This window comes from Alosa sapidissima, chromosome 9 (assembly GCF_018492685.1).
Source record: "Alosa sapidissima isolate fAloSap1 chromosome 9, fAloSap1.pri, whole genome shotgun sequence".
NCBI lineage: Eukaryota > Metazoa > Chordata > Actinopteri > Clupeiformes > Clupeidae > Alosa > Alosa sapidissima.
The window spans coordinates 16,814,380-16,829,379 of record NC_055965.1 but is presented as its reverse complement, the minus strand read 5'-3'; the positions used below and the strand labels follow the sequence as shown (position 1 = coordinate 16,829,379).

At 46.4% G+C, this 15,000-nt stretch overlaps 1 protein-coding gene across 1 annotated transcript in view; it reads left to right on the top strand.

Annotated features, from left to right (window-relative positions):
- The window catches only part of LOC121717985 (kinesin light chain 1-like), a 36,181-nt gene that overhangs the window by 8,988 nt on the left and 12,193 nt on the right, over nt 1-15,000 (top strand). The window contains 8 exon segments of the mRNA XM_042102711.1: nt 7,556-7,860; nt 8,424-8,654; nt 8,789-8,825; nt 11,074-11,154; nt 11,530-11,758; nt 13,016-13,037; nt 13,039-13,104; nt 14,712-14,858. Of these exon segments, the coding sequence (XP_041958645.1) occupies nt 7,556-7,860; nt 8,424-8,654; nt 8,789-8,825; nt 11,074-11,154; nt 11,530-11,758; nt 13,016-13,037; nt 13,039-13,104; nt 14,712-14,858 (1,118 nt within the window).

Sequence of the window (15,000 nt, the reverse complement as noted above, 5' to 3'; positions counted from 1 at the left end):
TTAATATTGCTTGGGTGTCGTCTTGGTGCTAAATGTTGAATACTGATGCCAAGAGCCATAAATATCAATTCCTCCATGGCGCTACTTTAAGAAGCTATTCTCAATGTACGGCTTCACAGGCCTCCAAGGTGGCCTGTGAAGATGTCAAGGTCTATTTTGTTTTGTTTGTCGCCACTGCTGTTGAATAATCATCTGTGAAGGCAATTCAGATTCAGCAAAGGGTTAAATACACGCTTGCATTTGGTGCACAGGCAAAGGTAGCAGTGGAAAGCCTCATGCTCCATTTTGGAGATGACACATTCACGCATGTTCCAAGTATTCAATCCCCCCTCCCACACACACACACACACACACACACACACACACACACACACACACACACACACACACACACACACACACACACACACACACACACACCCTTCTCTTCTGATGTCTTACATAAAATCTGCGTATGAGCCCCTAGCAACAGAGACCGTGCGAGCGTCGTCAGAATCACCCATAATTCCACCCGTCTCCTGGATGGGGCGCCGTGAAAATGTTCCATGGCTACCGTGAAGAGACAGTTCAGATGGGCTTCCTAATAGGTGTGTGTGTGTGTGTGTGTCAAGATGGGGAAATGAGGTGTGGTGAATGCTGATGCATTAAGCCAGTAGTACTCTGGCGGCCTTTTGCAATATTAACACTCTTGCAGACACACACACACACACGCACACACACACACACACACACACACACACACACACACACGTATCACCTCTCTCATATGGTCTTCTCCCCTGTCAGATTCAGAGTGAGGCTGCCTCAGTTGCCATCTGATGATGCCCATCCATCCCTCTCTGTCTGTCTCACTCACCTCCAGTGTCCTCAACCCACCTGCTACAGGGATGTGTCTGCATCTTAGCACCCTAAACCAGACCTGTGTGTGTGTGTGTGTGTTCCTGTGTCTGTGTGTTTGTGTATTCGTGTATTCGTGTGTGTGTTTTCTCCCAAACATAACAACTATGCTCATGACGAAGCTGTTTTCTTCTGTGCTGGATCATCTGGATCATCTGGATCATCTGGATCATCATCATCTATTCTAGATGTGTACACACACACACACACACACACATACACACATACATACACACTTGGGCTCTGTCTTCATCTTGTCTAGATGCCTACCCACAGTGTCCTGTTGTGTGTGAGGTCATGTCACTCGACCTCTGTTATTGACCACACCCAAGTACTGTCATACTGTGTGTGTGTGTGTGTGTGTGTGTGTGTGTGTGTGTGTGTGTAAAAATAACAACACATGCTCGTATTGACAAACTTCTTTTCTTTTGTTTATTTAAAGTGTCAACAACATGCAATAGTCTCTCTCTCTCTCTCTCCCCTCTCTCTCTCTCTCTCCTATCCTCCTACCCTATCCTCCTATCCTCATTCTCTCTATAACCCTTCTCCTCTCCTCTCCCCCCCTCTTTGTCAAGACGCTTCTTCACGTGTGTGTGTGTGGTGGAGGTCTAGAGATGGTCCGCTAGGCCTCCAGAGGTGTTCATCATAAGGGATTAGATGGGTACACTGAGGCTGATGATGCGTTCAGCACCGTCTAGACGACGGCAGCGGAAGTGTCTGAAAATGGCTTTAAGCTCGTCAGGCTCCATGTTTTGCTTCAGTGCTTCTGCGATTAAAAAAAAATATGACCAAGTAAGGAAAAAAGAAAGTCGTCAGGGCTTAAATTTCATTGCGGGTATTGCGCATAATTTGTTCAAGTCCCGCAACTCTAGCCATCATAATGCGAGAAATTCCCGCATACACTTTTACAGCCTGTCTGATGACGTTAATATAATCATGAAGTGGCGTGAATGCGGTGCTATTGACCGGACGGATCAACTACCGAGTTGAATTGAACATCATCATCAGCCTCATGCAGACGCAGACACACACACACGGAGAGAAAGAGAGAGAGAGAGAGAAACACTTTGCGCTTATGCAAATAGGCTACGCAACCATGGCAAACCTTTACATCTGGAAAGAGCTCCTTGGTAACTATCCTGCTAGCTCAGGTCACGTCAACACTTGATCCCAGAAAGATTGTCTTCGACTTGTTAGTTTTTTGAACATTTATTGCATCTAATGACATAGAAAACATAATGATTTGCATCCACATATCCTTATGCACAACTTTTATTCACTAGCGACTAGCCTAAATTAAAACCGTCAGGCTGAAGGGAGGCTAATTACTCTCACGTATTTTCTTAAAGTGACAGGCACTCAATTACACCTACTCATCACCAATGTGCACTCAATTAGACCTACACACCACATTAAAGATAAGTGTTATAGGTTAAAGGTGCCATGTGTAAGAATTGAGGTAAAAATATCCAAAAAATGAGCTACACACATCAAAAGAATGAGAAGAAATAAGGGCGATGATGTAATTAAAAAAATGACAAGGTATAGTGCTGCAGAGATATCAACCTGAATTAGCATGCTAAAATACTAGCCACAGCCCGACAGGTGTCATAATACCAGTTTCGGCCATGGGTGGCGGTATGCGGGCAACATAACCGCCAGCCAAACTGCAATACACGTTTCTCGGTTGTTACTCTAGACCAACTCACTTTCTGAATTGATTTTTTGGCGGACATTACACATGGCACCTTTAAATGTCAATATGAAGCATTCAAATTACTAAATATGTTTAGCTACTAGTAATTACTAGTAAAATGCTATACATTAAAAATACATTATTAACTAAATACACTCTATATGAATTAAAAAAATATATGAAATAGAAACATATCACATAAGCCATCATTTTCAGTGTGTGGAGAGTGTCAAGCAGAATCTAGGATGTCCACTGTTGTGAATGATCCCACTACAGTATATATTACTGATGACGTCAGGGTGGTGGGGGCCCCAAAATCAAACACTTCTTTTAAAAAGTATCGAAGAAGTATCGAAATCGCAATTCTTGACTTGGTATCAGAATCGACCCCCCATTTTGAAAAATGAATTTTAAGCCCTGGTCTTGTTTTTACAAAAAAGAAATAAGTGAAATTCAATTCAAGTGAATTTTAATTTTCTTTGATAATTTGATTGTTTTTCCACACATTTGTCTTTCGTGTCTGGTCTGGAAGTGGTTTGTGTTGTAATATTGTGCTTCACAAATCTCACTCAGTGTCTCAGGAATGGAGGGAAATGGAAAAAAATAAGATTATAAAATAGCACAAAAACCAAGACCTCTTCAGGGTCAAGAATTTGTCTGATGGCTTTGCCATACAGCTTGGATGATCTCACATCTGATCGCACTAGTTGCCAATAGATGACCGATGTCTTCCTCTCACTGGGAGTTCTTCAGCCGATAAATCACAAGGCAACTGTCTCCTTTTCTCTGTCTTTACATGTCATTTTCTTGTTGTGAGAACCAAAAATACATTATAAAATTAAACCTTTATGCCAACAAAAACAGTAATGGATTCTTAGTGGTGTAATGATGTCTTTCCATGTTATAGTTATATCTAAACTCTAAATGAAGTCTAACACCCAAGCCTAATTGCTTAGCTTAGCTGCAGTGCCTCTTGGCTAGTGGCATCCGTGGTATGGGTGGGTATCTATCTGCACTGCCAGCTGACAACATCTGTCTCGTCTCGTCTCGTCTCGTCCGGGTCTCTCACACAATAGCAGAACACAGATCAGAGGCTTGTGGGTCTGGGGAACCATTTGTTCTCTGTTGTTCTGGCCTGACTAGACGTGCTGCAGAAGAACATTGCTCGGAACATTCAGTGCATTGTTAGGAATTCCCCACAGACAGTTTAAATCCTCACTCACAGTGCTTTGTGCTTCGTGCATGGTGTCTTGTCTCAGCTTTTCTTCTCTCTATCTCTCTCTCTCCTTTTTCCTTTTTGGCTCTTTAGTATAACAGAAGAGCCTGACAGGCTCACTGTGTGACGGTCTCTTTCTCTCTTTCTTTCTCTATCTCTCTCTTGTTCTCTCTCTCTCTTTCTACTCTCCTCTCATCTGTCTATCAGACTTATAGAAAACAAAATGATGTGGACTTGTCACTTGTAGTCTTCATCTCTTCATCTTCCCATTATGAGGAGACAAGTCTACTTCATATGTGCAACCCTATGGCTCAACTCTTTAGAGTTACCATGCTGGATCATAGACTAGCATGCACACTGACAGGAAACTAGGTGTAAAACTATGCCAAGACTAGCAGATGTGTGTGTGTGTGTGTCTGTGTGTCTGCGACCTGTGTTTGTGTATGTGAGTGCGCCGTATTGAAGTGTCATCACACCTTATATATATATATATATATATATATATATATATATATATATATATATATATATATATATATATATATATATATATACACCACATCTGCCCACCTGCCCATCTGTGATTGGTCCCTCCTCACTCTCATCACTCTCCCACTGTCCTTGTGTTTCCATGGAAATTGGCCGATTCACTCCATCCCTCAGAGACCCCAGTCATTATTATAAGTGACGTTTATAATAATGTGCACACACACACACACACACACACACACACACAGACAGCTTTCTCATATACAAACATATTACACGTACACACACACACACACATTCTCACCTTTCTCATACACACACATATTACCCATACACACACACATTGTCACACTTTCTCATATACACACACACACACTTTTTTTGTCCAAACAAACACACTCTCTCACACGCACTCTGTTTATCCAACATGGCTCTAAGCAGGCTTTAAGCCTCTGATTAAACACCAGCAAGGTTGTGAAAAATGATTGTGGCTTAAGACATCATGCAAGGGCACTGTGTGTGTGTGTACGTGTGTGTGTGTGTACGTGTGTGTGTAGGTGTATGTAAGTGTGTACGTGGGTGTGTGTACGTGTGTACGTGTGTTCGTGTGTGTGTGTGTGTGTACGTGTGTTCGTGTGTGTAGGTATGTGTGTGTACGTGTGTGTGTGTGTGTGTTGTGGATGATGGATGATGATGAATTGCAGTCCGCTGCTCTGTGGGCGAGCTCTACAGCAGCAGTAGCCCTGTGCCCTGGGGCAGCTGGACCGGCCTGCCCACTCATGTGACCACACACTCACAGGCTACACACTTACATACAATCCATTACCAGAAACACACACACACACACACACACACACACACACACACACACACAAGGCCACTTACACATATTTGTTTTTCACACAGACCCAAATGCAAACATTCATTATCTCTCTCTCTCTCTCTCTCTCTCTCTCCCCCCCCCTCTTCCTTTCTTTCCCAGAATTCCTTGTTCCTTTGCATGCCTCCTCGGCTTGTTCTGAGCGTGTGCAGTGTTCGTGTAAGTGTGTGTAACCCCAGCAGCGTGGTCCTGTCTCGTGATTCCAGTAGCCATCCGCTAACAAACGACTTTAATTTCACTCTGAGAAAAAAAAAAAGATCTGGGCAGGCGGCGTGTGATCTGTGGGATAAGGGCAGCTGGGTCAGATCCTGGTGCAAAAAAAAAGTGGCCACTCGCAGGAAACCGAAACTGAAGGAGGTCAGCTCTGTTTTTAAATCTTTAATTAGCTCGCTAATTGAGTGTGATAATAGCCTGTGTGTGCAGGGCTGAGATGTATTAGCTCCCGTTTGTCCAGTTGCTGTAACGCGAAGCGAAGTTCAGGATGGCTAACACGTGGGGCATGCTGTGGTCATGGAGATCACAGGGTCACTCCTCGGACTTCAGCTGCCTCCTTTTCCCTATTTCTAGATTGTTCTCCCTTCTACTGCCTCTTTTACTGCTGCTTCCTACTGGACAATGAGTAGCCCCTCTTTTCATCTGTCCATGTGACTCTGCTCTCTCCGTTCTGCACTCCCTCTCTCTCTCTCTCTCCCCCACCCTCGCTTTAATCTCCCCATTTTTATTCTCCATCCTACACACACACACACACACACACACACACACACACACACACACACACACACACTCACTTACTTACACACACAACTCACACATAATTATGCATACATCCGCCTCATACACATGTTCTAAACAGATGCCAAATATGCATGCCTGCTTCTGTGGAACAGAATGGTGTTGTTCCTCATCAAGTTATAGACTTGGCACAGGGAACACACACACGCATACACACACGCATACACACACGCATACACACAGGCATACACACACAGACACTCACAAGCACGCAGTCATTGGACAACAGTTACTAAACTGTTCAGGCATTCTGTCCACAACACTCTCCTACATGCAGTAACAAGCTGTGCTGTCGCGCTGATACAACCCCCTCACTCAGTTTGAGTCCCACTCGTATTTATTCTCTCTCTCTCTGTCTCTCTCTCTCTCCTGGTGGAATAAGAGGGGTTCTGTTCTGACTATCCATGTGTTTCTTTTCTCTCTCTCTCCTTTACCATTTCCTCCTTTTGGTTTGCCATAGTCAGGGGAGATTTGTGAGATGGTCTCGAATGGTGTGTGTGTGTGTGTGTGTGTGTGTGTGTGTGTGTGTGTGACAGAAATGGAATTGGAATCCGGTGGTGTACCTGTCCTGTCTCTCCTTTCTCTTTCTTGTCCTCCTTTTATTCTCTCGATCTCTCTGTCCCTCTCTCACTACACTCTCACCCCTGATTGGATGCTGTTTCCATCCCTCTGCACCTCTGTCACTCTCTAGCTTCCTGTTGGCTCTGCCCCCCCTCGCCTGAGTCCTGGAACACAAGCCCCATGTTGGACACATTCTTTTCTCATTCCCTCTTTCATTAAAAATTAAACTTCGATCAGGCCAATCACATCGTGTATAGAGTAAGTAGGCGGGCTTAACACAATGATGGCATAGTTGTGACGGTTCGGCGTGAATTCCCTGCTACTTGAAAACAAAGCAGATGGATGCTGCTGCTGGCGAATAGCGCGACACGAGTTAAGCTTTTATTAAGTTGGCAAAAGTTTGATCAACTAGCGAACTAACTAGCTCTGCTGGTGGGAAAACGCATGGGACTCATGAGTTAGTGCTATCCTATTGCGTGCAGAGTAAATTTGAAAGACAACCAATTATCTCGCCCCTCTTTTTCACTCCTTCAGAAAATATTGATTAGATTTTTGATTAGATCAGTGATTTGCATGAAAACACAATGGTCCATTTGTGTGTGTGTTTTTAAAACTACAACTGCTTAAGATCTTATCGTTCTGAGGGCATAAAAAAGTACACACACACACAGAGATTTTAGGCATGTGGTGGTACGATCTTCATATTATGACCAATCTTCATATTTTAATTCCAATGTCTGATGCTGTTGGTGAACTACATTTGAGCAAGCACACGTTTGCAGTTTCTCATGGAAATGTAAGTCTTTAAATTCCCCCCCCCTCTCTCTCTCTCTCCACAACTACAGTTGAGCAAGCACACTTTTGCAGTTTCTCTTGGAAATGCACTCCATATAATTTTCTCTCTCTCTCTCTCTCTCTCTCTCTCTCTCTCTCTCTCTCTCTCTCTCTCTCTCTCTCTCTCTCTCTCTCTCTCTCTCTCTCTCTCTCTCTCTCCCTCCCTCCCTCTCTCTCCCCGTCTCCACAGACGGTACCCCCTGCTCTGTGTGGCGGCTAGCAGCATCATGTCCACCATGGTGTGTCCGACCCGCGGGGGCGGGTGGGGGCGATGAGAAGCTGGAGAAGCTGTCCCAGGAGGAGATCATGGCCAGCACGCGGCTGGTGGCCCAGGGCCTGGAGGCGCTCCGCAGCGAGCACAACGCCATCCTGCACAGCCTGGTGGAGACCATCCGCTGCCTGAAGAAGGACGAGGAGGCAGCCTGGTGCGACGAGAAGTCCAGCCTGCTGCGCAAGTCCGTGGAGATGATCGAGCTGGGGCTCGGGGAGGCACAGGTGCGTGTGTGTGTGTGTGTGTGTGTGTGTGCGCGCGTGTGTTTGTTTGTGTGTCAGTATGTTTGTTGCTGTGGTGTATGAAGGTAGGTGTGTGTGTGTGTGTGTGTGTGTGTGTGTGTGTATGTACATGCTGGGCTGGGCCAGGAGGCTGTGTGTGTGTCAGTGTGTTTGTTGCTGTGGTGTATGAAGGTAGGTGTGTGTGTGTGTGTGTATGTACATGCTGGGCTGGGCCAGGAGGCTGTGTGTGTGTGTCAGTGTGTTTGTTGCTGTGGTGTATGAAGGTAGGTGTGTGTGTGTGTGTGTGTGTATGTACATGCTGGGCTGGGCCAGGAGGCTGGTGTGTGTGTCAGTGTGTTTGTTGCTGTGGTGTATGAAGGTAGGGTGTGTGTGTGTGTGTGTGGAGGCTATGTGTCTGTGATCTCAACGTTACCCCCAGTAAGCTCCTGAATGCATCCACATCACACAATCCCCAACACTCTCTAAACAGGGGTCGATATCAGTGGCACCATACATAACCTCATAACTGTAACCTCACCTGTGACCACCTCCCACCTGTCTCCCAGGTGATGATGGCGCTGTCCAGCCACCTGAGCGCGGTGGAGTCGGAGAAGCAGAAGCTGCGTGCGCAGGTGCGGCGCCTGTGCCAGGAGAACCAGTGGCTGCGGGACGAGCTGGCCAACACGCAGCAGAAGCTGCAGAAGAGCGAGCAGAACGTGGCCCAGCTGGAGGAGGAGAAGAAGCACCTGGAGTTCATGAACCAGCTCAAGAAGTACGACCAGGACGTCTCGCCCACGGTGAGTAGTGTACACACACACACACGCATACACACACACACACATACACACACACATACACACACACACACACAGGCGCGCGCTCACACACGCATACACACACACACACACACACACACGCATACATGCATACACACGCTCAAGAAGTACGACCAGGACGTCTCGCCCACGGTGAGTAGTGTACACACACACACATACATACACACACACACACACACACACACACACACACACACACACACACATACATACACACATACACACACGTTATTGAAACAAGCTCACAAAGTACAACCACTAGGATGCCTCGCCTTTGGTGAGGGATATAAAATTCAAATACATTCAAATGAGCTCTACTGTATTCGCATGGGCCAATGTTGTTCGCATTGCTAAAACAGAGCAAGGTTTACATGCATACCAAGTGCAGCATGGTCGGCCACACGCACACACAGAAACACACAGAAACCTGTTAATTACTCAGGTGTCAATTAATGATTGCGCCTCTCCACACATGTGACACACACACACACACACACACACACACACACACACACACACACACACACACATTCTGTCTATCTCCCCTCCCCTCTTCTTTCTCTAACTGGGTAAAAAGGCTGTCCTGACAGTGCAATCTATCAACTTCCTCCACTCTTCCTCCTCCTCCTCCTCCTCCTCCTCCTCCTCTCCACCCCTCTCCTCTCCTGTGCTCCATGTTAAACGCGTGGAGCTGCCCATCCCCAGGGGGAGGTCTGCTTGCTCTCGGCTACTGTGTCACGCTCCTCCCACACTAAGGAGGAGACGCCATCGATTTTTTCTCTTTCCCGGAAAGAGGAGTCCCTTAGGAGAGGGAGAGGGAGAGGGAGGGAGAGGGAGGGAGAGGGAGATAGAGGGAGAGAGAGGGGGAGAGAGAGGGAGAGAGAGGGAGGAGAGGGAGAGAGAGGGAGAGAGGAGAGGGAGAGGGAGAGGGATGGAGAGAGAGAGAGGAGCTACCATCTCTCTCTAATTAATTCACTCTCTCACACATACACACAAACACATACACACACAATTTGTCTCTCTCTCCCTCATACACACCACACACACTTTCTCTCTTTTATCTTGCTCTCCACACATCCCTGCAGTGATTTCTTTCTTTCTCTCTCTCTCTTTCTCTTTCTCTCTCAGTCCCTTGATGTATCCCCTCACTCCCTCCATCCCTCCCTCCTGTAGCCCATTAAGTTCCGTATATCATTTCCACTGTGTATTAGTGCTGATACATGACCGATCACTGCCCATATTTCCCTCACTCTCTTACCAGCTCTCACAGTGAACGTTCTCCCTTGAAATATATCCTTCATCCAGCTTGGCTACTCCCTCCTCCCCCACTTCTTTCTCTGTCATCCCTCTCTCTCTGTCATCTCTCTCTCTCTCTCTTCTCTCTCTCTCTCTCTCTCTCTCTCTCTCTCTCTCTCTCCTCTCTCTCTCTCTCTTAGCATCTTTCATCCATCATTCTCTCCTTCATAGAGTGTATTCTCATAAGCCCTAAGGGGTGGGCAGCTCTGTTTCCTCTCTCTGTCTCGTTTCTTTCTCTATGATGCTCTACAAGATGTAGGTTTTTGAATCGTTAAGTATTTAAATGCGATGGTGAACTGAAGTACACAAAGTAGTACACAAAACACTAGTTTCACATCTAAGTACAACAAACACATGTTTCACACCTAAAAATGTATTAAACGGCATAAACATTATTTTGTTGTGTAGTTTATTTTTCCTTGCCTTTATTTCACCCTACCATGGTGCTACACACAGTCAGTCAAGCAGCAGCTCCAAACTGACTCAAATTCACTTTTACTTCTTCACATATCAGACATTATTTTTTGCAATGCTAGCAACAGTCTTCTACTTTCATTCCTCTCCTCTCTCTCTCTCTCTCTATCTCTATCTCTCTCTGTAGAGATGGAAGAGGAAGAGGCTGCTATTGACCTGACATTCACTCTAGGCCCCCAATAAATCATCCTCCAGCCCCCATTCTCCTCTATGACATTCTTAACACTTCAAAAGACATTTGTGACCTTTTAAAAAAGACATTTATAACACTTTGAAAGACATTTATTAGGTGTCAACAAAATAGGGAAATATATGAACCACGTTTTAAGGCTGTCAGCCCTGCATGTGCCTATTCACATACTGCAAATAAGAAGGTCATTTCTATGTAAATGGGGAAGGGACCTGTTTAATTACTGGCCCGTCTGGAAATAGACCTCAGTCCCCCCTTTTTAGAGAGCTAGTTAAATATTTAACAAGCTTCCCCTTTGAGGTAACGAGCATGTCAAAGAGTGATGTGAAGGAGCAGGAAATGGCGTCGTCATTGTGAACGCTGTTGTGATTATTATGGGATGTTGGATCGTTCATTGGCTTTTCACTTGGTCTTTCACAGCAGAGGAGAAGGTGGGGGAGACCCCCAAGGACTCTCTGGATGACCTGTTCCCCAACGATGACGATGACCACGGACCAGGAAGTAAGCAGCATGCTGTAGCCAAGGCCTTCCTTACATAATCATGCTAGAACTATGCATAGAACCGTGGGTTTGATTGGTGTCATAGAACTGCGGGGTTAATTGGTGTCATTGGGCCTGTCAAAATCAATAGAACTGCCTAATTATGGATGCAAATTGAAATGATTAATTATTAATGCAAAATGGATGTGTTTGGACAATTCTGTACCTGTGCTTTTTCCTCAGTTTTGTTTCATATGACTCTCATGCTTTCACATTCCAATCATCCATGCTCTCTTCCTTCCTCCCTACTCCTTAATCTCTCCCTCCCTCCCTCCCTCCTTCTCTCTCTCCCTCTCTCTCCCTCCCTCCCTCCCTCTCTCCCCCCGTCTCCTTCAGTGCCCCAGCAACACAACAGCGCTGCGGCGGCAGCGGCCCAGCAGGGCGGCTACGAGATCCCGGCGCGGCTGCGGACGCTGCACAACCTGGTGATCCAGTACGCCTCGCAGGGCCGCTACGAGGTGGCCGTGCCGCTGTGCAAGCAGGCGCTGGAGGACCTGGAGAAGACCTCCGGCCACGACCACCCCGACGTCGCACCGATGCTCAACATCCTGGCCCTGGTCTACAGGTGAGCCGTGTGTGTGTGTGTGTGTGTGTGTGTGTGTGTGTGCAGATCTGGTCTACAGGTGAGCCGTGTGTGTGTGTGTGTGTGTGCAGATCTGGTCTACAGGTGAGCCGTGTGTGTGTGTGCGCAGATTTGGTCTACAGGTGAGCCGTGGGTGTGTGTGTGTGCGCAGATCTGGTCTACAGGTGAGCTGTGTGTGTGTATGTGTGTGTGTGTGTGTGCGCGCAGATCTGGTCTACAGGTGAGCTGGATCACTGGCAGGCAGGGCGAGAGTTAGGGGTGTGCATGTGTGGGAGTGCGTGTGTGTGTGTGTGTGTGTGTGTGTGTATTTCAGTGTGTGTGTGTGTGTGTGTGTCTACAGGTGAGTGCTTAGGTGGGGGAGAGTTAATAGTGAGAATTTGTGTGCAACTGCATGTCGTGTGCATGTAACCTGCCGTCACTTGAACACGAGAAAGGAAAGAAAGAAAACACCTGTAGGGGAGCAAGTAGGGGATCTTCCTGGTGTCCAGTTCCATACCTGACCTGTGTGTGTGTGCGTGTGCGTGTGCGTGTGCGTGCTCTGGCGCGCGGCGCGTGTGTGTGTGTGCACGCGTGTGTCCCTTGGTGTCCAGTTCCATAACATGACCTGTGTGTGTGTGTGTGTGTGTGTGTGTGTGCCACGCGTGTGTCCCTTGGTGTCCAGTTCCATACATGACCGGTGAGAGTTAGGCGTGTGTGTGTCTGTGCGCGTGCACGCGCGTGTCCCTTGGTGTCCAGTTCCAGACACAATGAGCACTTTCACTTCTCCCAGTTCACCACACACACACACACACACACACACACACACACACACACACACACACACACACACACACACACACACACACACACACACACACACACACACACAGCATTGCTGTCCCTCAGCTCACAGAGAGAGGGGAAGCTTAAATATTTAACTAGGTCGCTAAAAAGGTCACCAGTGTCTGTGTCCCGGGGGAAAGTGATAAATCTGGACTCTTCCTCCTCGTGGCCATCCTCCTCACTTGGAGTTTCAAACGTCAATATGAAACAGATAGTTTTGAAATCTTTTGAACATGGTGGTTGACAGTTTGTTGACACTCTATAAGTGTCTTTGCTAGAATGTTAAAAGACGTGTTGTGAGTAAAATGTTACAGGTGTGTGTTTTAAGTGTTGTAATAAAAGTCAAGTGTGTGTTGCATGTTGAAGGCGTGGTTGTGAGTAGCGCTAAGCAGTCTCCTCATCTCTGTTTGCACACAGAGACCAGAACAAATACAAAGAGGGCGGCCCACCTGCTCAACGACGCCCTGTCAATCAGAGAGAAGACCCTCGGCAAAGACCACCCAGCGGTGAGCACACACACACACACACACACACACACCACACACACACACACACACACACACACACACACAGTCACAGTCACACACCCCTACATTGACACTCCCATAGTGACACTGCGATTACAGTTCTTAGCCAGTCAAGGCACTGATTGCACAGTAAAGAGTTCAAAGGCTTATTACATGGGTGTAAACCCGTGACTGCCAAACTCGAGACGGCATATTTCCATGTTTACCACTCCACGTGAAACAGTCCTCAGCTTCAGTTCCAAGTAACCTCAGCGCCATATAGTTTTATGTTGCTAGAAGACCACACTCTTTCAAATAAACATATTCATCTTCATAAAGAATATGAGGGTTATGAGAGTGAATGATGACTGACTGTAAAGCCTAACCCATCTACCGCAGCCCACTTCTGTTATGGGGTAGTTGCTTTACGTTACGTAAAAAAACAATATTTTGGTCAATATTGAGATCATGGTATTTTATTCAACTTAATTCCAAATATTTTTCAACTGAAAAACAAATATCAAATGCATGCTTAATTTGTTACTCAAGACAAAGGGGGAGCATTGTTGCAAATGGAATGCTTCAAAATAATTTGTATATTTCAGCGACATTTTCACAATTGTTGAAAGCCATAATGGACGATTAATTGATGGATTTGATTAATTGCTCAGCCCCTAGGGAATTGGCTAATATATAAACTTTATTACAGGCTCAAGGCCCACAGAATACAATACTGTACACAGATCAACACAGATCGATAATGCTAATGGATACTCAGCCCTAGCGGCTAATGCTAATGGATACTCAGCCCTAGCGGCTAATGCTAATGGATACTCAGCCCTAGTGGCTAATGCTAATGGATACTCATCCCTAGGGGAGCGGCTAATGCTAATGGTTACTCTGTCTCTCTCAGCCCTAGGGTAACGGCTAATGCTAATGGTTACTCAGCCCTAGGGTAACGGCTGATGCTAATGGTTACTCTGTCTCTCTCAGCCCTAGGGTAACGGCTAATGCTAATGGTTATTCTGTCTCTCTCAGCCCTAGGGGAGCGGCTAATGCTAATGATTACTCTGTCTCTCTCAGCCCCTAGGGTAACGGCTAATGCTAATGGATACTCAGCCCTAGTGGCTAATGCTAATGGATACTCATCCCTAGGGTAACGGCTAATGCTAATGGTTATTCTGTCTCTCTCAGCCCTAGGGTAACGGCTAATGCTAATGGATACTCATCCCTAAGGGAGCGGCTAATGTTATTCTGTCTCTCTCAGCCTTAGGGTAACGGCTAATGCTAATGGTTATTCTGTCTCTCTCAGCCCTAAGGGAGCGGCTAATGCTAATGGTTACTCTGTCTCTCTCAGCCCTAGGGTAACGGCTAATGATAATGGATACTCAGCTCTAGTGGCTAATGCTAATGGATACTCATCCCTAGGGTAACGGCTAATGCTAATGGTTACTCTGTCTCTCTCAGCCCCTAGGGTAACGGCTAATGCTAATGGTTACTCTGTCTCTCTCAGCCCTAGGGTAAAGGCTAATGCTAATGGTTACTCAGCCCTAGGGTAACGGCTATTGCTAATGGTTAACTCTGTCTCTCTCTCTGTTGCTGTGCAGGTGGCGGCCACCCTGAACAACCTGGCCGTGCTCTACGGGAAGAGGGGCAAGTACAAGGAGGCAGAGCCCCTCTGCAAGAGGGCGCTGGAGATCCGAGAGAAGGTACGGCAAGCCAGAGGGTCCAAATGCATGCCTCAAAACTCAATAGTTTAGTTCTTGAGTTGTCGAACTGCTGCAAACAAGAACGCATGAGCAGAGTTGTTTGATGCCTTATTTGAATGGCCCACAAGAACACATACACACACAATGTCATACACACATAGACACACATACACACACATGCAACAGA